This window comes from Rosa rugosa, chromosome 7, assembly GCF_958449725.1.
Source record: "Rosa rugosa chromosome 7, drRosRugo1.1, whole genome shotgun sequence".
NCBI classification, from domain to species: domain Eukaryota; kingdom Viridiplantae; phylum Streptophyta; class Magnoliopsida; order Rosales; family Rosaceae; genus Rosa; species Rosa rugosa.
This window is the reverse complement of record NC_084826.1, coordinates 20415446-20438354: the sequence shown is the minus strand read 5'-3', so window position 1 is coordinate 20438354 and position 22909 is coordinate 20415446. Positions and strand designations below refer to the sequence as shown.

Sequence of the window (22909 nt, the reverse complement as noted above, 5' to 3'; positions counted from 1 at the left end):
AATGTCCTTAACAAATTATCTAAAACTGTATTTTTTTTTCTCATATAACAAAAAAATGTCATTTGACATGTGCAAAGCATATGTTAAGGGACTAGTATAAGATGGAATGTAAATCATACTTTATGAAATGGACTGCAACTTTTATATCCAACATCTAGGCAATGCATCTTAGCTATTTAACCAAAACAATGTGGTTCAAACAAAGATAATATATTACAATCACCATGTTCCATAAAAGACGAAGACACCAATACGCTCATACTCCAAAATATTTATAGTACTAGGTAAAGAAAGAAAAATAAAATAAAAAACAGAAAACAAAAACAAAAGCACCAACAACAACAACCACTACTAGACCATGATTGAATTAAAATGTGATGATAGCAGCCAAAAGAGGCCTGGGTGATGCTCAGGCATTATGGAGCAGCTGCATTTGAACAATTTCAATGCCTTGTGTTTACGTAGACGTGTCTTCTATGATTACCAAATCTTTGCTCCAGCTGAGGGAATATCTTGAAAAGAATACTACGTGTAGCTCTGTAATACCATTTCCTCCATCTTTTGCAAAACAAAAGTGACCCGATGACAATTCCAAACCCACATGTAAATCCAATTTCAACACAGATAATGTCCCAATCAATCTCATCTCCAGAATTCGGATGACTTGAGCTTCCATTTGAAATTGGTGGTGGAAATACTACATCCATTGTCAAAGGAGGCCCCCATAATCCCTTGTTACCTTCAAAGGAGGTATTTGGAAATGTTGAAATTTGAGTGCTGGTTGGGATCTTCCCGACTAGTTCATTATTTGAGAGATCCAAGAATGCAAGGAAAGTGAGATTTGCAAACTCCGGGGGAATTTGGCCGCTCAAGTGGTTCTTTGAGAGATCTAAGGACTCCAGTTGTCTCATCTTACCAAATGATGATGGGATTTTCCCTGTAAAAGCATTACCGGATAAGTTGAGGACATATAGTGATTTCAACTCTCCGATTTCCTCAGGTATTGATCCATTGAAATTGTTGGAGGAGAAGTCAACGAGGGTGAATATAGTTGAAATCTTCACAAGATGAAATTCCAATCCTTTGATGATAGTTGTAATTGCATCTCTATAGTAAACGTCAGCATCTTTGATGTCAAAATTCCTATAGGAGGAGAGGGCAGGATAAAAAAATCCAAGGTCAGTTGGAGAATCATCATTAGACACCATAGCCTGCCATGTCAGAGACCATCTTCCTGGCATATCACCACTAAAATTGTTATGAGCTAAATCTATTATTTGAAGCACAGGCCAGGTACCATTGGTCTTGGGACATCCAATGCTTCCATAAAACTTGTTGGACCGCAAAACAAGGACACGCAAGGTGGATATACTCATTAGTAAGCATGGAAAAGTATCAATTATGTTATTATTTTCAATATTTAAAACCTCTAGCCTTGAGCAGTTGACAAGAGATTTTGGAAACCGGCCTTGTATCTGATTGTTGCTGAGGTCGAGAGTTTGTAGCTCACAACTTTTGAGAAAATTATCAGAAATTGTGCCACTGAGGTTGTTTCTTCTCAAATTAATGACCGAAAGCGAAGGTAATTCAGTCAAGCATTGGGGAATAGTTCCACTCAACGAATTATCGGACAGATCAAGAACCATACCACTTACATTGCATATTGATTTTGGAATAGACCCGCGAAGGTTATTGCTTGAAAGAGAAAGGTAAGACTCAGTAGAAATGAAATCACCAATGTCAGTCGGTATGTTGGAGCTAAAATTATTTTTGGAGTAATCCAGATATTTACCGCTTAAGAACAAGGGGATATGTCCCTGAAGCTGGTTTGAATGAAGATCAAGCGATGACAGATGATAAGTAGAATTACGTAATGGAGCTTGTATAGTGTCCAAGGAGTTACACGAAAGATTTATTTTTTGAATTGGATTGAGCCTCCAAATCCAATTGGGTATCTGGCCTTGAATATGATTATTTGAGAGGTCCAAGTTGAATAAATCAGATTGATTTCTCAAGACGTATGGGAATGTTGTCAACTGGTTAGAAGCTACTATTAAGGAGCCAAGCTTAAGGAAGGAATATGATGAATGGATGCTTTGAAGCTTGTTGGAATGAAGGTTCAGAGAAGATAAAGCAGAAGTGGAATTAGGAAGAGGAGCTTCTAGAGTCACCAAGGAGTTGCCAGAAAGATCAAGGGATTGAAGAGATTTGAGGCTCAAAATCCAATTTGGTATCTCGCCTTGAATCTGGTTGTTTGAAAGGTCCAAGCTGTATAATGTGGACTGATTTCTCAAGAAATCTGGGAATGCTCTTAACTTGTTGGAAGCCAATGACAAGTAGCGAATTTGAAGGAAGGAGGAATTGGTGCCATTGTAATCAATCAGCAAGCTATTGTGGGAAAGATCAACTGATGGAAGATTTCTGGGCAGCCGAGCACCATTAAAAGGAAAGCTACTGAAGTTGTTTGAAGAAAGATTGAGAAACAGAAGCCCTTGAAGATTGAAGATCGATGTTGGTATTTGTCCTTCCAAATTGTTGTTTCCTAAATCAAGAATCTCAAGTAAGTACGAAGAGGTATTGGAAAATTCAGGGACTTGACCAGAGAACTGATTGTGGGATAGTGTTAGTATGTTCAGCATGGGAAGAGAAACAACAGATGAAGGAATAGTCCCATAGAGTTGATTGTCGCTCAAAGCGAGGATTTCCAAATTAACAAGGGTTTCCCAGTGAATAGAACTAATGGGACTATTAAATCTGTTCCCAGACATGTCCAGGTCAGCCAATAGTGTGAGGTTTTCAATCGACTTGGGAACTGATCCTGTGAAATTGCACTCTGAAAGATATACACTTGACAACATCTTAAGATTTCCAATAGAGTTGGGTAGGTCACCTGAAAACCTTGTCCCAAATACACTTAAGGATCGAAGAGACCCATTGTTTGGAAATTCTGGAAAAGAACCATGAAGTTCAACATTTTCGGAAAGGTCAATGGTTTGTAGGGAAGGTATCTGAAAGATCTCTTTAGGAAATGTTCCGAGCAAGTTAGAACTATAAAGACTCAAGTAAGTCAAGTTTGAAAAATTGGCAAAGACTCTTGGAACCGGAGCATAGAAGGAGTTAGATGACAAGTCAATCTCATACAGAGATTGAAGCTTTGCAAGGGACTCACAAATAGGGCCTGAAAGACCACACCAAGACATGCTCAACACCCTCAGATTTGGCAGTGAAGCTGATATGGCTTCGCACCAGTCACTTCCCTGTCCTCTCATCCATACTGAATGAAGATATAACTCTGTAAGCTCTGTGAGGTTCTGAACTAGCATGCTTAAATTCTGGTTCTCAGCCAAAAAGGGGTCGGAATTATCAGAGAGATCAAGAGTTATCAGCCTTGTTAAGCATGAAATCTCAATGGGAATAACCCCAGAAAAATAAGCATGACTTAAATTCAGATACCTCAACTCTGTAAGCTTTCCGATTGCAGATGGAATTGAAGAGCCATTGAAGTTGTTATAGGCTATATTGAGGCTCTGAAGATGTTGAAGTTGGAACAAACTGCTGGAACTGTCAATGTTGCATGAGATAGACTCGCTGTTGATGTCAAGACCAACAACACTCCCATTAGTGCTGCAAGTTACACCGAGCCAAGAACAGCATTCGGTACTCGAATTCCATGTGATAAGCTTGGAGGATTCGGAAGAATCAAATTCAAGACTTTGTTTGAAATGGAGCAATGATTGTTTCTGGGCTTCAATACAGTTGCTGTGAACTGCAGGGATGAGGTTAGTAACAGTGGCAGTGATTAAGCAAAGGAAGAAATGGAGCAACAGAGTTGGCATGTTTTAAGCAAAGGTTTAGACGCAGGCACAAATGTACTGTGGGAAAGTGATAATTGGGAACTGGTAATGGTTGTGGACTGGTGGTCGCTTTATAAGGTCATGGAATTAGAAAATGCGTCCATAATCTCTGTCATTGCTCGATTTTCAAGTCCTCTCCTTCCTATCCATCGACTACTTCCAAGAAAAATGAGGTGGTAGGAAAGTGGAACTATTGTTGTTCCGTGTCTATAACTTTCAAGTCATCTCTTTACTATTGACGACAAGAAAACACGTCCTATATGGCTATATATATTGCTTTCAAAAAGATATGGAACGAACCACAATGGCTTTTAAAAAGTGGAATTGGAAAATGCCTCCATGATATAGAGATATATACTAATTGGCTTGACTTCAAGTCTCCTGCTTTTTATTCATATTGATGGATCTATTATTTTACCCTTACTTTTGGAATGGAAGATGACTGGAAGGTCATATGACAAGGGAACAGTGTTATTTTTTAGGGGAAAAAAAAAGTATTCTAGTGATCACACGACAAAGTCTATATATGAGTGCTGAACTTTAATTGCTTATTTCATGTCAATAACTTTAATTTGTTTTCATACAACAAAGTACGTCAATAGAAAACTTTTGCATTAAAATACCGTTTCTTTAATTTGGTTGATTTGCCACCACTGGACTCGGAAGTTTCTTCACTAGAATGCATTGCAAGGTGAGGACTGTTCTGTTTTGTTCACTAATAACAAAATTTTACTAAAACAAAATAAAGCACAAAATGAGAGGGATAACATAAAAAGTTAAAAACCAAAACTCAATTGTCAAACAACTGAATCCTCTTAAGCAAACAGAACAATGAAAAAGAAAGCAGAGAAGCAGCTAAAATCCAAATCATGCTAAACATACCCGTTGAAGTCAGTCAGTACTAGCCCAAGGGGTGTGGAGTGAGGCAGCCGCCTCACGCTACGGTCCTCCGGAGGTCTCTGAGGAGGACCTAATGTTTCAATGTATATGTTTTTCTTTATTTATGAATTTAATATAAAATCTTTGCAAAATTAAGTATTATGTTGCATTCCACGTTAGCTAGCGGTACAACAACCACACTTTCCTTTTCCCAGCAGCCAAGTTTCAACTGCGCGTTGATGATGGCTTTAGTTTTTGCTTGCCTTACACCATCTCTCTCCATCATTTACGTCACTTTTTTGCTTTCCTCACAAATCTCATGAGATTTGTCCGTTGACCAGCTTGACTTGAAGTCTTTCCCCTCTTCTGCAACCAGCTGGAAAGCTGGGTGGAAGGAAAAAGGGAAAAGGATACGAACCGCACTCTAACCTTTCCAAATAAAAGTTGAGAGGTAGTTTAAAATATTCCCAAGTTGTAACCTCATCTGAGGCCGACTTCAGATCACAACAACCATGAGGATACCTCTTCAGTGTTATTAACCAAAAGAGATCTGTGTAGTTTTAATCGCCTGGATTATTATAAATCAATTACGGAATCATTTCAGTTTGCCATCTCTAAAGAATTCAGATTTATGTCCACAGTACCCCACTAGGAGCAAGTTTTCTGCCATATAATGCAACTCAAATGTTTTAGAGTATCAAGGCTCGATAAAGCCTTCAGAAAAAGTTTTCCTGAACCGGTCAATAGATACAATATTACAATACAATTTATAGACTACCACCACGTAGTGCAGGCAGTAAATGAAGGACAAAGCCACCTTCAATGTGGTAGTCTTTTGCAGTTTTCTCATCTCCAAGCTTGCCAGCATAAATCAGCCTGCGGACATTTCAAACTCATTAGATGCTGATCTCTTGAAAATTGGCCAGTACCATAAACACTTGAAGCTATTAACGAAGACAAAAATAATAACGCAGCAATAATGCTAATTAATAAGACTTTATTCTAGCAAGTCTTCTTAAGCTATTAAATGTAGGTGATATTCCAAAACAGTTGTCAAGTTAATGTGCATATACACCAATTACATAGTACCCAAGATTCAAATCATACGGAGCACCTAATAATCCCAAACAGGAATAGAAGCAAAGTCAACCATAACTCGACCAACCTTCAGTGGACAAGATAATCTTGGCCACTGATCGAACAAATCTAAGTTCTAAATTCATGTGGTTTACTAAATTTCTTATCAGGTTGATTCTCATATTTAGTACTTGAGTACTTATATAATATCCTGTGTAATTGTGTTTGATGTGAAGTTGTGAATAGAATTACTTGACATCCACCTCTCAAATGTTTTTGTGCAACTTCTAAAAAGACTCATGTTATTATCTTAGTTAGTTCTCTTGATGCATATTGTTGTTTGAAGTATAGGCACCATGTCCCCATGTATACTTTAATTTTAATTATTAATCAAGGTTTGAGGACAACTGCTTACTTAAAAATAAAAAATAAAATAAAATAACACTAAATGACAAAAATAGAATAACATTTGTTCGGTTGAGAATTTAGTTAACATCCTATTTACTTTAAAATAGAGAGGGTCATGATTTTTTTTTTTTTTTTTGAGGACAACGGAAAATTGACACCTTGCTACCGACCCGCGCCGAGTCCAGATGTTGTCGCGCCAACCGCCGTTGCATGAAAGACGCAAACCAAGATCCCCTCCTCCAAGCGCCCCACGATCCCGTCCTCGCTCCAAGCACTGCAAACTCTAGATCGAACCAGTTTGACCTTTGTGCTTTAGGGTCGCATCGAAACCACCATCGCAACCTATCCTGCCAAACTTCCAAGAAAACAACACTCGATGAAAACATGCTCATGAGCCCAAACATCTAATTGCCTATCCGGCAGCAGTCCACATGCATCAGCAAAGTCAGAGGCTCGCCTAGACGCCGTGGGACAAATGTGGTTGCACAAAAACACGAAAGTTGGCTTTGCGGCTTGTGGTTATTATTAATTAATAAGTTGATTTGTTTTGGCTGAAGCTCTTGAAAATCTTGCTTAGTAATTCAATTGTTAATTTTTAGTCAACCTTTATTAATTAAGCCAATTCTATAGGGATGATTAAATTTTTGAACTATCCAAAATGCCCCATCTTAATCAAATTGATTAAATAAACTATTTATACGTGAGGAAGCAATAGTAATTCAATAATTTTAGATTAAATGATAATAAAATAAAAGAATTGAAAAAAAAAGATTAAATGATAATAAAATAAATGTATCTCCATAAAACAAGAACAAGTTTCCCACATAAATATGAATAAATAAATAAAAAGTTTCCCACATAAATAGGAAATGTCCTTAACAAATTATCTAAAACTGTATTTTTTTTTCTCATATAACAAAAAAATGTCATTTGACATGTGCAAAGCATATGTTAAGGGACTAGTATAAGATGGAATGTAAATCATACTTTATGAAATGGACTGCAACTTTTATATCCAACATCTAGGCAATGCATCTTAGCTATTTAACCAAAACAATGTGGTTCAAACAAAGATAATATATTACAATCACCATGTTCCATAAAAGACGAAGACACCAATACGCTCATACTCCAAAATATTTATAGTACTAGGTAAAGAAAGAAAAATAAAATAAAAAACAGAAAACAAAAACAAAAGCACCAACAACAACAACCACTACTAGACCATGATTGAATTAAAATGTGATGATAGCAGCCAAAAGAGGCCTGGGTGATGCTCAGGCATTATGGAGCAGCTGCATTTGAACAATTTCAATGCCTTGTGTTTACGTAGACGTGTCTTCTATGATTACCAAATCTTTGCTCCAGCTGAGGGAATATCTTGAAAAGAATACTACGTGTAGCTCTGTAATACCATTTCCTCCATCTTTTGCAAAACAAAAGTGACCCGATGACAATTCCAAACCCACATGTAAATCCAATTTCAACACAGATAATGTCCCAATCAATCTCATCTCCAGAATTCGGATGACTTGAGCTTCCATTTGAAATTGGTGGTGGAAATACTACATCCATTGTCAAAGGAGGCCCCCATAATCCCTTGTTACCTTCAAAGGAGGTATTTGGAAATGTTGAAATTTGAGTGCTGGTTGGGATCTTCCCGACTAGTTCATTATTTGAGAGATCCAAGAATGCAAGGAAAGTGAGATTTGCAAACTCCGGGGGAATTTGGCCGCTCAAGTGGTTCTTTGAGAGATCTAAGGACTCCAGTTGTCTCATCTTACCAAATGATGATGGGATTTTCCCTGTAAAAGCATTACCGGATAAGTTGAGGACATATAGTGATTTCAACTCTCCGATTTCCTCAGGTATTGATCCATTGAAATTGTTGGAGGAGAAGTCAACGAGGGTGAATATAGTTGAAATCTTCACAAGATGAAATTCCAATCCTTTGATGATAGTTGTAATTGCATCTCTATAGTAAACGTCAGCATCTTTGATGTCAAAATTCCTATAGGAGGAGAGGGCAGGATAAAAAAATCCAAGGTCAGTTGGAGAATCATCATTAGACACCATAGCCTGCCATGTCAGAGACCATCTTCCTGGCATATCACCACTAAAATTGTTATGAGCTAAATCTATTATTTGAAGCACAGGCCAGGTACCATTGGTCTTGGGACATCCAATGCTTCCATAAAACTTGTTGGACCGCAAAACAAGGACACGCAAGGTGGATATACTCATTAGTAAGCATGGAAAAGTATCAATTATGTTATTATTTTCAATATTTAAAACCTCTAGCCTTGAGCAGTTGACAAGAGATTTTGGAAACCGGCCTTGTATCTGATTGTTGCTGAGGTCGAGAGTTTGTAGCTCACAACTTTTGAGAAAATTATCAGAAATTGTGCCACTGAGGTTGTTTCTTCTCAAATTAATGACCGAAAGCGAAGGTAATTCAGTCAAGCATTGGGGAATAGTTCCACTCAACGAATTATCGGACAGATCAAGAACCATACCACTTACATTGCATATTGATTTTGGAATAGACCCGCGAAGGTTATTGCTTGAAAGAGAAAGGTAAGACTCAGTAGAAATGAAATCACCAATGTCAGTCGGTATGTTGGAGCTAAAATTATTTTTGGAGTAATCCAGATATTTACCGCTTAAGAACAAGGGGATATGTCCCTGAAGCTGGTTTGAATGAAGATCAAGCGATGACAGATGATAAGTAGAATTACGTAATGGAGCTTGTATAGTGTCCAAGGAGTTACACGAAAGATTTATTTTTTGAATTGGATTGAGCCTCCAAATCCAATTGGGTATCTGGCCTTGAATATGATTATTTGAGAGGTCCAAGTTGAATAAATCGGATTGATTTCTCAAGACGTATGGGAATGTTGTCAACTGGTTAGAAGCTACTATTAAGGAGCCAAGCTTAAGGAAGGAATATGATGAATGGATGCTTTGAAGCTTGTTGGAATGAAGGTTCAGAGAAGATAAAGCAGAAGTGGAATTAGGAAGAGGAGCTTCTAGAGTCACCAAGGAGTTGCCAGAAAGATCAAGGGATTGAAGAGATTTGAGGCTCAAAATCCAATTTGGTATCTCGCCTTGAATCTGGTTGTTTGAAAGGTCCAAGCTGTATAATGTGGACTGATTTCTCAAGAAATCTGGGAATGCTCTTAACTTGTTGGAAGCCAATGACAAGTAGCGAATTTGAAGGAAGGAGGAATTGGTGCCATTGTAATCAATCAGCAAGCTATTGTGGGAAAGATCAACTGATGGAAGATTTCTGGGCAGCCGAGCACCATTAAAAGGAAAGCTACTGAAGTTGTTTGAAGAAAGATTGAGAAACAGAAGCCCTTGAAGATTGAAGATCGATGTTGGTATTTGTCCTTCCAAATTGTTGTTTCCTAAATCAAGAATCTCAAGTAAGTACGAAGAGGTATTGGAAAATTCAGGGACTTGACCAGAGAACTGATTGTGGGATAGTGTTAGTATGTTCAGCATGGGAAGAGAAACAACAGATGAAGGAATAGTCCCATAGAGTTGATTGTCGCTCAAAGCGAGGATTTCCAAATTAACAAGGGTTTCCCAGTGAATAGAACTAATGGGACTATTAAATCTGTTCCCAGACATGTCCAGGTCAGCCAATAGTGTGAGGTTTTCAATCGACTTGGGAACTGATCCTGTGAAATTGCACTCTGAAAGATATACACTTGACAACATCTTAAGATTTCCAATAGAGTTGGGTAGGTCACCTGAAAACCTTGTCCCAAATACACTTAAGGATCGAAGAGACCCATTGTTTGGAAATTCTGGAAAAGAACCATGAAGTTCAACATTTTCGGAAAGGTCAATGGTTTGTAGGGAAGGTATCTGAAAGATCTCTTTAGGAAATGTTCCGAGCAAGTTAGAACTATAAAGACTCAAGTAAGTCAAGTTTGAAAAATTGGCAAAGACTCTTGGAACCGGAGCATAGAAGGAGTTAGATGACAAGTCAATCTCATACAGAGATTGAAGCTTTGCAAGGGACTCACAAATAGGGCCTGAAAGACCACACCAAGACATGCTCAACACCCTCAGATTTGGCAGTGAAGCTGATATGGCTTCGCACCAGTCACTTCCCTGTCCTCTCATCCATACTGAATGAAGATATAACTCTGTAAGCTCTGTGAGGTTCTGAACTAGCATGCTTAAATTCTGGTTCTCAGCCAAAAAGGGGTCGGAATTATCAGAGAGATCAAGAGTTATCAGCCTTGTTAAGCATGAAATCTCAATGGGAATAACCCCAGAAAAATAAGCATGACTTAAATTCAGATACCTCAACTCTGTAAGCTTTCCGATTGCAGATGGAATTGAAGAGCCATTGAAGTTGTTATAGGCTATATTGAGGCTCTGAAGATGTTGAAGTTGGAACAAACTGCTGGAACTGTCAATGTTGCATGAGATAGACTCGCTGTTGATGTCAAGACCAACAACACTCCCATTAGTGCTGCAAGTTACACCGAGCCAAGAACAGCATTCGGTACTCGAATTCCATGTGATAAGCTTGGAGGATTCGGAAGAATCAAATTCAAGACTTTGTTTGAAATGGAGCAATGATTGTTTCTGGGCTTCAATACAGTTGCTGTGAACTGCAGGGATGAGGTTAGTAACAGTGGCAGTGATTAAGCAAAGGAAGAAATGGAGCAACAGAGTTGGCATGTTTTAAGCAAAGGTTTAGACGCAGGCACAAATGTACTGTGGGAAAGTGATAATTGGGAACTGGTAATGGTTGTGGACTGGTGGTCGCTTTATAAGGTCATGGAATTAGAAAATGCGTCCATAATCTCTGTCATTGCTCGATTTTCAAGTCCTCTCCTTCCTATCCATCGACTACTTCCAAGAAAAATGAGGTGGTAGGAAAGTGGAACTATTGTTGTTCCGTGTCTATAACTTTCAAGTCATCTCTTTACTATTGACGACAAGAAAACACGTCCTATATGGCTATATATATTGCTTTCAAAAAGATATGGAACGAACCACAATGGCTTTTAAAAAGTGGAATTGGAAAATGCCTCCATGATATAGAGATATATACTAATTGGCTTGACTTCAAGTCTCCTGCTTTTTATTCATATTGATGGATCTATTATTTTACCCTTACTTTTGGAATGGAAGATGACTGGAAGGTCATATGACAAGGGAACAGTGTTATTTTTTAGGGGAAAAAAAAAGTATTCTAGTGATCACACGACAAAGTCTATATATGAGTGCTGAACTTTAATTGCTTATTTCATGTCAATAACTTTAATTTGTTTTCATACAACAAAGTACGTCAATAGAAAACTTTTGCATTAAAATACCGTTTCTTTAATTTGGTTGATTTGCCACCACTGGACTCGGAAGTTTCTTCACTAGAATGCATTGCAAGGTGAGGACTGTTCTGTTTTGTTCACTAATAACAAAATTTTACTAAAACAAAATAAAGCACAAAATGAGAGGGATAACATAAAAAGTTAAAAACCAAAACTCAATTGTCAAACAACTGAATCCTCTTAAGCAAACAGAACAATGAAAAAGAAAGCAGAGAAGCAGCTAAAATCCAAATCATGCTAAACATACCCGTTGAAGTCAGTCAGTACTAGCCCAAGGGGTGTGGAGTGAGGCAGCCGCCTCACGCTACGGTCCTCCGGAGGTCTCTGAGGAGGACCTAATGTTTCAATGTATATGTTTTTCTTTATTTATGAATTTAATATAAAATCTTTGCAAAATTAAGTATTATGTTGCATTCCACGTTAGCTAGCGGTACAACAACCACACTTTCCTTTTCCCAGCAGCCAAGTTTCAACTGCGCGTTGATGATGGCTTTAGTTTTTGCTTGCCTTACACCATCTCTCTCCATCATTTACGTCACTTTTTTGCTTTCCTCACAAATCTCATGAGATTTGTCCGTTGACCAGCTTGACTTGAAGTCTTTCCCCTCTTCTGCAACCAGCTGGAAAGCTGGGTGGAAGGAAAAAGGGAAAAGGATACGAACCGCACTCTAACCTTTCCAAATAAAAGTTGAGAGGTAGTTTAAAATATTCCCAAGTTGTAACCTCATCTGAGGCCGACTTCAGATCACAACAACCATGAGGATACCTCTTCAGTGTTATTAACCATAAGTTAACAAGAGATCTGTGTAGTTTTAATCGCCTCGATTATTATAAATCAATTACACGGAATCATTTCAGTTTGCCATCTCTGATCGAAGAATTCAGAATTACACGCTTTCAACTCTAAACAGCCTGCTTGGCAAGTGTTGATGAACTTTTCGAGTATGATAAGAGTTCCCCTTCTTAGATAGATTCTCGCTAGGTTGAATCATCACAAAACTTTGAAGAAATTATCACATTCCTTCTAAAATGTATACTTCCTCTAATTTTCAGACTCACGAGTAGCATATGGAGTACAAGTCACCAAGTTTTATAGATCAACCACAAGCAGAAAATAACTGTAATCAGGATTGATTAAATTTTTGCCCAGGTGAAGCTAACCTTGTATACAGTAAAACCAAGAGAGCGTTGACAGTGAACACAACAGAGCAGAACGGTAAAACACCAATATTTATGTCCACAGTACCCCACTAAGAGCAAGTTTTCTGCCATATAATGCAACTCAAATGTTTTAGAGTATCAAGGCTCGATAAAGCCTTCAGAAAAAGTTTTCCTGAACCGGTCAATAGATACAATATTACAATACAATTTATAGACTACCACCACGTAGTGCAGGCAGTAAATGAAGGACAAAGCCACCTTCAATGTTGTAGTCTTTTGCAGTTTTCTCATCTCCAAGCTTGCCAGCATAAATCAGCCTGCGGACATTTCAAACTCATTAGATGCTGATCTCTTGAAAATTGGCCAGTACCATGAACACTTGAAGCTATTAACGAAGACAAAAATAATAACGCAGCAATAATGCTAATTAATAAGACTTTATTCTAGCAAGTCTTCTTAAGCTATTAAATGTAGGTGATATCCCAAAACAGTTGTCAAGTTAATGTGCATATACACCAATTACATGGTACCCAAGATTCAAATCATACGGAGCACCTAATAATCCCAAACAGGAATAGAAGCAAAGTGAACCATAACTCGACCAACCTTCAGTGGACAAGATAATCTTGGCCACTGATCGAACAAATCTAAGTTCTATGGAAAACCACGACAGCCATTCGAAAGTACAGAATCAGTCAATGTACAACTTCCAATAGTGGTGAAAGACAACCAAACACTAACCAATGCATTCCTAACTGCCTCATTTGAAACAAAAGCTCAAAGTATGGAACATATTAATCATTTTTCTTCCTTTTCAATTCAAAGAAACTCCACAGGCAGCAAAGCATAAACAATGTAATATTTGCATGGATGATAAAAGGCATGAAAAACAACTAAACTAAGAGTTCAATTTATTAACATGTAATGCATATCAGATAAACTCATAAAAGTACAAAACCAGACATAACTCAAATTCAAGTAACTTATTACTTTAGATAGATTGAATATGAGAAGAAAGAGAAACAAGTACCTTTGTTGCACCGGAGGAATTCCCTCTTTTTCCTCAACCCTTTCCTTGATTCGGTCAATGGTGTCAGTCGATTCAATATCAATCTCAATTTCATTCCCGGTAAGAGCCTTCACCTTAATCATAGGTCCGCCCCTCAGCCTCAAAACCAGGTTAAGAGTTGACTCCTTTTGGATCTTATAATCTGCAAAAGTTCCGCCATCTTCCAATTGCTTACAGGCAAAAATCAATCTCTGTTGATCAGGTGGGATGCCTTCCTTATCCTGAATACAAGGGTATATTACATGGCTGCATATAAAGGAAAATGTAAATTAAGGATAATTTCAAGGAAACAGCAGATATCAGAGAGGCCAAAAACCATGTTTGATCATAAAATTTCACATTATACATCCACTGCGTTCGTCATGAAAAGTAGTTCTTTGATAACACTAAGCTTTTTTGCCATCATGTACATCAATCAGTTCACTGTTCCGAGTTGCTACTACACAAACCTGATCATTGATCGAATACCTGTACAGCAACCGAATTGCTGAACAATGCGAAACACGATGTGCACTAATTGGACAGCACAAACAGAAAACGAATGACATAAAGGTTTAACAATACAATTAGAAAAGAAAAATCAACGATAACTGTTTAAGCCATGGGAAAGGGAAAATCATTGATTGACAATCTAGTCTATATTCCTTTATCTCTCAAAAGGCCCAATTTCTGGCAAAAAAATCAGAGATTTTTTTTAACAATAACAATAAACCTGAACAATCAAATAGAAAGACCAATAGCTCAATTCAGAAACCCTAAACCTAGCTATCAAATTCTTCCAAGACCAACTTCTCTTCACAACACCCAAAAATCATTCAGTCCCAGAGAAAAACACACCAAAAAAAAAGACTGAGCTAACTACAAACCCATCTGAGAAAAAGCCTGACAAGAAAACCACACTCTAATTATGTTGTAGGAAATCGTTTCGATAAATTATGTATTTGGTTGATATGAAAGAAAGAGAGAAATCAATGAAAAAGTTCAAAATTAGAGAGAGAAAAGAGAGTACCCGGATCTTGGCTTTGACATTATCGATGGTGTTGCTGCTCTCAACCTCAAGAGTGATGTTCTTCCCAGTTAGAGTTTTCACGAAAATCTGCATGTCTCGCAGAAACAGAGCAAGGAGCGAGAGATATATCTGACTTCAATATAAAAGGGACATTCTCTACTTATTTATTTCGCATCTTCTTTTCGAAATAAAAAATAAATAAAAAGAAAATTCAGTCATAAAATGTGATCGGGAGTACATTAGTGTGGCCCACGTAGCAGATTCCGGAATTTTATTGAATGGTCCTGTTTACGAATTTCAGATCTTTTATTAATTTCTTTTCTTATCGTTTTTTCTCTTTTATTTTAGAAAAATAGATATTTTTTCATGGCCTAATTGCCAATTTGCTCCCCTAGCTTTCACCATGATGTCAATTTGCTATTTAGAATTCATTTCTGCTAGTTTGCTACGTTTTTTTTTTTTTTTTGTGGAATTTTTTTTTAAGACACCGCTTCTATTTTCCCCTGACTCCAACTTCTCTCCCTCTCCTCTTTATCAGCCCCGAAAACTTAGCAAACAAATAAGCAATACCCTCTTTAATGTATCATCTAGTTTCGGCACATAAGAAGAGGGATAAAGTAGCAGCTTAACCTTCCTCCGGACATTGAAACAGAGAACATAGCCAACTGGTCTACATATGCACTAGCAGCAATGAAGCAGCCACTGTAAACACATATACATAGAAGTCAGGACTAAAGGGAGGGAGGAAACTTTTATCAATAAACGAAACAAAGAGAGTCCACCAAGCTAACAAACAAAAAGAAGAAAAGAAAAACACAGAAAAATATAAATCACAGCTGCATTCCAATCATAAAGACTGACCAAAAGAACTATCTTCAAATTATGAAGAGATCCACACCAAAGAGACCCCAAAAGTTGAACCCTATGCCATAATTGATCTCCATTCTCACTCCTAGCTTCCACAAAGATTCCTCTCCATCCAAACAAACCAAAAACAGCCAACATAGCACATCACCCTAAAGCCATGCCCCTTTCCTTTCCCAAAGAGAACTTTAAAAAATATATAAATATTATTTTTATTTTTTAACATCATATTACAAATACTTTTATGTTTTACGGACAACATACAGAGCTTGTGCAAAGAGTCTACTGCAAGAGAAACAAAAATTATTTTTAACATACTCTAGCTATCCTAAGCTTTGCCACCAAAGCAACAGAAAACTTATCAAACAAATAAGCAATACCCTCTTTAATGTATCATCTAGTTTCGGCACATGAACAAACTAAAGAATTTGAAGTATAACATATGACATAATGATGCCACAAGAACAGCAAATACTTTCATTGAAAGATAAAATATGAAGATAATGGTTAAAGAATTACACCAGGAATAAGCAAAGAAAAGAAAAGGCCACCTTAAGTGAATGCATCGAAGTTACATCAAAAAAAAAGATTAACTGTTCTATGCTCTCGTTAATCAACATATAGCTTCCTAGATATTTCCTTTCCTACTACAGAGCTACTTTAAAAAATAGCCACAAGAAAAACCAAATAGAGAAATTTCATCAGTGGCAAACAGCATCTTATAAAACTACCTTTCTCAAACTTACAAAGCAATGGTGGGTTACCTTGAATCAATGGCTAGCATTCTTGCAAGCTGATTCCTTGAGTTTCCAGGATTAGAAAGTTGAACTTGTGTCACAGGAAAAAACCTACACAAACATTTTGAAGTGTGATAAGAATAAGCAGCAGAGTAGCAAGAAATGAGGTTAATCGGTAAGCATGTGGTTAGGTCCATTTGCATATAATGGGGACTCTGCAAATGCTAACATTTTAAGCTTTTGGTTCTATTGTTACAGCTGCTCATGAAGAAGTAACTAATACGAAAATTGAACACAGCAACAAAATGCATATATACCTGTGCATTTCGTTGCAAAAAGAGAGAACCGAGAGCTTCCTGGAATCCGAAACAACCACCAAAAGCTCCTTGCCCAGAATTTTATTTTTCGCAATGTATACAAGTTAGTTAAACTTGAATGGACGGAGACGAAAATTTTACAGGACAAAAGTTACTGATATCGAAGAAGAAATTTCACCCAAAACTCACAAAACCCTAAAAGTGAGAAAGTCGTCACTGTTTAAGCTAACTAATAACCATGAGTCCATGAAACTGTAAAGCCACATTTGGTTACTGATAAAGCAAAAACAATAAAACAAATAGATTATTTTTAGTACAGCAAATTGCTCCTTCCGCACAATCAAATAACTTGTGTTTGTTCTTTAAGAACACATAGAAAAGAAAACAGAAAACTGAAATTTCACAACTCTGTAGTTTTGATTGCTCAGGCCCTGAATAAACCATCACACTCTATGAATAATTTTCAATATTACGCTGTTTGTTCTCTATTCTCATTCTCGGTATTAGCAGCTGCGCTAGGAGCAGCATTAACAGTGGCACTAAATCTGGCCGGACAATTCTTGATCTAACTAATTCAATTTTCAAATACATTGAATATTTGAATGGCCCGGAAATCACATACCCAATTAGAAATACCAAACCCAACCTAGGAAATTTGAAGTGAGAGAGAGATAGGCAATTAGCTTCAGATTTCTTAGCCCTCATAATTCTGCAATCACAATAAATTGAGGTAATTTGAACTTTGAAGGGCCAAGTTTTGGAAACAAAAGCCAGAAAACAAATTGCAGAAACCAACTCAAAAACAAAATTGAAACACAGAAAAGATGCATACCCAGTTTGGTTGTTGGTCTCAGAAATAGGGAAATGAGAGAGAGAGGGAGAGAGGAACATGGTTGATTTCTAATGTTGAAGGCTCGAAGCCGACGACGACGGGCTTGTTCCTGCTTTGTACAACGACGGGCCTTTTGGGACGGGCCTACTGCTTTCCAGTGTTCTTGGGCTCTTGGGCAAGTTCCAGTTTCACCATATCACAAAACAGAGCAATTACATGCTCACACTACACAATATTTCATAAATGTTAAAAACGTAAAAGTGATTACATTGCAACAACCATTACAACACCAGACCAAGAAAAAAAAAAAAAAAAAAACATTACGACAAAAGAAAAAACAATTACATTATAATCATATGATGAAATACAGAGAAAAAGCACCAGGGGAGTCTCCAGCACAATGGAGTTGAACTGCATGCTTGGTCTGCCTAACCATTTCAACGTCTCCAATACCTTTGATTTATGTAAACATGCCTTCTGTGATTACCAAATCTGTGTTCCAACTGAGGGAATATCTTGAACAGGATGTTAAACATAGCTCTGTAGTACCATTTCCTCCATCTCTTGCAAAACAGAAGTGACCCGACAGCAATTCCAAACCCACATGTAAATCCAATTTCAGCACTGATAACATTCCAATCAATCTCATCTCCAGAATTCGGATTACTTGAGCTTCCATTAAACTTTGGAGGTGGCAATACGATTGCGGTATCCGATGTCAGAGGAGGCCCCCATAATCCTTTATTGCCCTCAAAGGAGGTACTTGGAAATGTCGAAAACTGAGTGTTGGTTGGGATCCTTCCTGTCAGTTGATTGTATGAGACATTCAAGTGCGAAAGGAAATTGAGATTTGCAAACTCGGGGGGAATTTGGCCGCTCAAGTGGTTCTTTGAGAGATCTAAGGACTCCAATTGTCGCATCTTACCAAATGATGATGGGATTTTTCCTGTGAAAGCATTACCTGATAAGTTGAGGGCATATAGTGATTTCAACTCTCCGATTTCCTCAGGTATTGATCCGTTGAATTTGTTGTAGGAGTAGTCAATCAAGGTGAATATAGTTAAAATCTTAACCACATCCAATTCTGAACCTTTGATGATAGTTGTAATTGTATCTCTATAATAAAAGTCAGTATATGTTTCTCTTATAGATCTAGAAATTCCACTGTACGAATAACATGCTTTATTAGTTGCCTCCTTGTTGCACTGGACATGAGGAGAAAGTTGATGAGAAGGTCCAAGGTTAATTGGAGAATCATCCTTATTAGACACCACAGAAGAAAATCCAAGGTTAGTTGGAGAATCATCCTTATTAGACACCATAGCCTGCCATGTTAGAGACAATCTTCCTGGCATATCACCACTAAAATTGTTGTGAGATAAATCTATTATTTGAAGCACAGGCCATGTGCCATTGGTCTTGGGACATCCAATGCTTCCATAAAACATGTTGGACCGCAAAACAAGGACACGCAATGTGGATAAGCTCATCAAAAAGCATGGAAAAGTATCAGCTATGTTATTGTTTCCAATGTTTGAAACCTCTAACTTTGAGCAGTTGACAAGAGATTTTGGAAACTTGCCTTGTATCTGATTGTTACTGAGGTCTAGAGTTTGTAACCCACAAATGTTGGGAAAATTATCGGGAATTGTGCCACTCAGGTTGTTTCTCTTCAAATCAATGACTGAAAGCTGATGTGATTGAGTCAAGCATTGGGGAATGTTTCCACTCAAGGAATTATTGGACAGATCAAGAACAATACAACTTGCATTGCATATGGATTTTGGAATGGCCCCGTGAAAGTTATTGCTTGAAAGAGAAAGGTAATACACATTAGAAATGAAGTCACCAATGTCACTCGGTATACTAGAGCTGAAATTATTTCTTGAATAATCTAGATACCTACTATTTAAGAAGAAGGGGAAATGTCCCTGAAGCTGGTTTGAATGAAGATCGACCTTTGACAGAACATAGGTAGAATTATGTAGAGGAGCTTCTAAACTTTCCAAGGAGTTACAAGAAAGATTTAGTTCTTGAAGTTTGAAACTCCAAATCCAATTGGGTATCTGTCCTTGAATTTGGTTGTCTGAGATGTCCAAGTAGGTTAGATAGGATTGATTTCTCAAGAAGTCTGGGAATGTTGTCAACTTGTTAGAAGCTAATCCCAAGTGACCAAGCTGAAGGAAGGAATATGAGGAATGGATACCTTGAAGCTTGTTGGAACGAAGGTCCAGAGAAGATAAAGCAGAAGTGGAATTAGGAAGAGGAGCTTCAAGACTTGCCAAGGAGTTGCCAGAAAGATCAAGGGAATTAAGAGATTTGAGACTCAAAATCCAATTAGGTATCTTGCCTTGAATCTGGTTGTTTGAAAGGTCCAAGTAGTATAATATGGACTGATTTCTCAAGAAATCCGGGAATGCTCTCAACTTGTTAGAAGCCAATACCAAGTGGCGAATCTGAAGGAAGGAGGAATTACTGCCATTGTAATCAAACAACATGCTATTGTGGGAAAGATCAACCGATGAAAGATTTCTGGGCAGCCGAGGACCATTAAAAGGAAAGCTACTAAAGTTGTTTGAAGAAAGATTGAGATTGAGAAGCCCTTGAAGATTGAAGATAGATGTTGGTATTGGTCCTTCCAAATTGTTGTTTTCCAAATCAAGGGTGCCAAGTAAGGGTGAAGAGGTAGTGGAAAATTCAGGGACTTGACCCGAGAACCGATTGTGGGATAGTGTTAATATTTCTAGTTTGGGAAGAGAAACAACAGATGAAGGAATAGTCCCAGAAAAAAAAGCACCTCTTAAATTCAGATACCTCAACTTTGTAAGCTTTCCAATTGCAGATGGAATTGAAGAGCTTTTGAAGTCGTTATTGGCCAAATTGAGGCTTTGAAGACGTTGAAGTTGGAAGAGACTGCTTGAATTGTCAATGCTGCATGAGATAGACTCGCTGCTGATGTCAAGACCAACAACACTCCCATTAGTGCTGAAAGTTACACCGAGCCAAGAACAGCATTCGGTACTCGAATTCCATGTGATAAGCTTGGAGGATTTGGAAGAATCAAATTCAAGACTTTGTTTGAAATGGAGCAATGATTGTTTCTGGGCTTCAATACAGTTGCTGTGAACTGCGGGGATGAGGTTAGTAACAGTGGTAGTGATTACGAAGAGGAAGAAATGGAGGAACAGAGTTGGCATGTTTTAAGCAAAGGTTTAGACGCAGGCACAAATGTGTTGTGGGAAAGTGATAATTGGAAACTGGTGATGGTTGTGGACTGGTGGTTGCTTTATAAGGTCATGGAATCGGAAAACGAGTCCATAAGATCTGTGATTAGCTTGACTTTCAAGTCCTCTCCTTTCTATCCATCGGCAACTTCCAAGAAAAATGAGACGGTAGGAAAGTGGAACTATTGTTGTTCCGTGACTATAAGTTTCAAGTCCTCTCTTTAAAATTGACGACAAGAAAACACGTCCTATGTATTGCTTTCAAAAAGATATGGAACTTTTGCATTGAAATACTGTTTCTTTAATTTGGTTGATTTCTTGTTGGATTGATTGGACTTGGACGTTTCTTCACTGGAATGCATTGCACATTTGCACGTAGGAAAGTGAGGACTGTTTTGTTTTGTTCACTAATAACAAAATTTTACTAAGCAAAATAAAGAACAAAATGAGAGGGATGACATAAAAACCAAAACTCAATTGTCATCAAACAACTGAATAATTCCTCTTAAGCAAAGAGAACAATGAAAAAGCAAGCAGAGAAGCAGCTAAAATCCAAATCATGCTAAACAGACCTGTTGAAGTCAGTAAGTGCTACGTTAAGGGGTGTGAAGTGAGGCAGCCGCCTCAAGCCACGGTCCTCCGGAGGTCTCTGAGAAGGACATAATGTTTCAATGTATATATTTTTCTTTATTTATTTATATTAAATCTTTGCAAAATTTAGTATTATGTTACATTCCACGTTAGCGGTACAACCACGCTTTTCTTTTCCCAGCAGCTAAAAGGTTCAACTGCGCGTTGATGGCTTTAGTTTTTGCTTGCCTTACACCATCTCTCTCCATCATTTACTTCACTTTTTTGCTTTCCTCACAAATCTCATGAGATTTGTCGTCCGTTGACCAGCTTGACTTGAAGTCTTTCCCCTCTTCTGCAACCAGCTGGAAAGGTGGGGTGGAAGGAAAAAAGGAAAAGGGGACGAACCGCACTCTAACTTTTCCAAATAAAAGTTGAGAGGTAGTTTTAAATATTCCCAAGTTGTAACCTCATCTGAGGCCGACTTCAGATCACAACAACCATGAGGATACCTCTTCAGTGTTATTAACCATAAGTTAACAAGAGATCTGTGTAGTTTTAATCACCTCGATTATTATAAATCAATTACGGAATCATTTCAGTTTGCCATCTCTGAGGAATTCGGAATTACACGCTTTCAACTCTAAACAGCCTGCTTGGCAAGTGTTGATTAACTTTTCGAGTATGATAACAGTTCCCCTTCTTAGATAGATACTTGCTAGGTTGAATCATCACAGTACTTTGAAGAAATTATCACATTCTTTCTAACATACGAGTAGTGTATGGAGTACAAGTCACGAAGTTTTATAGATCACCCACAAGCAGAAAATAACTGTAATCAGGATTGATAAAATTTTTGCCAATTGAAGCTAAACGTGTATACAGTAAAACCAAGAGAGCATTGACAGTGAACATAACAGAGCAGAACAGTAAAACACGAATATTTATGTCCGCAGTAACCCACTTAGAACAAGTTTTCTGCCATGTAATGCAACTCAAATGTTTGAGAGTATCAAGGCTCGATAAAGCCTTCACAAAGAGTGCCTGAACCGATCAATAGATACAATACTACAATACAATTTATAGACTACCAACATGTAGTGCAAGCAGTAAATAAAGGACAGAGCCACCTACAATGTTGTAGTCTTTTGCAGTTTTGTCATCTCCAAGGCTGCTTGCCAGCATAAATCAGCCCGCACGGCGGACATTTCAAACTCATTAGATGCTGATCTCTTGAAAATTGGCCAGTACCATAAACATGTGAAGCTATTAACAAAGACAAGAATAATAACGCAGCAATAATGCTAATTAATAAGACTTTATTCTAGCAAGTCTTCTTAAGCTGTTAAATGCAGGTGATATCACAAAACAGTTGTCAAGTTAATGTGCATATACACCAATTACATGGTACCCAAGATTCAAATCATACGGAGCACCTAATAGTCCCAAACAGGAATAGAAGCAAAGTCAACCATAACTCGACCAACCTACAGTGGACAAAGTAATCTTGGCCGCTGAACAAACCTAAGTTCTATGGAAAATCATGACAGC

General features: G+C 37.7%; 2 protein-coding genes across 11 annotated transcripts in view; both read right to left on the bottom strand.

The window, feature by feature from the left end:
* Positions 1-22909, bottom strand: part of LOC133720583 (ubiquitin-NEDD8-like protein RUB2) — a 60076-nt gene that overhangs the window by 14332 nt on the left and 22835 nt on the right. For 5 of the 10 annotated variants that reach the window (XM_062146977.1, XM_062146978.1, XM_062146980.1 and 2 more), the window contains 2 exons: positions 13767-14026; positions 12784-13053 (listed from right to left, as the gene is read on the bottom strand). The exons of 1 other annotated variant lie outside the window; for it this stretch is intronic. In XM_062146977.1, coding sequence (XP_062002961.1) covers positions 12945-13053; positions 13767-14026 — 369 coding nt within the window. In that variant the 3' untranslated portion in view covers positions 12784-12944. Of the gene's footprint in view, positions 1-12783; positions 13054-13766; positions 14052-14814; positions 15517-16442; positions 16527-16732; positions 17629-22909 lie in introns of those variants that run through there. 4 more of the 10 variants (XM_062146983.1, XM_062146985.1, XM_062146982.1 and 1 more) reach the window with 4 other exon arrangements.
* On the bottom strand, positions 17759-20966 carry LOC133720578 (receptor-like protein 19). Its single transcript, XM_062146968.1, has 2 exons — positions 17910-20966; positions 17759-17789 (listed from the first exon to the last, which is right to left on the bottom strand). Exon 1 carries the CDS (start codon positions 20759-20761, stop codon positions 18002-18004), a length of 2760 nt encoding a protein of 919 aa, XP_062002952.1. The 5' UTR covers positions 20762-20966; the 3' UTR covers positions 17759-17789; positions 17910-18001.

What these genes read in the sequence shown, in the direction of transcription:
- LOC133720578 (XM_062146968.1), bottom strand. Translation starts at nt 20,761, where the DNA reads ATGCCAACTCTGTTCCTCCATTTCTTCCTCTTCGTAATCACTACCACT.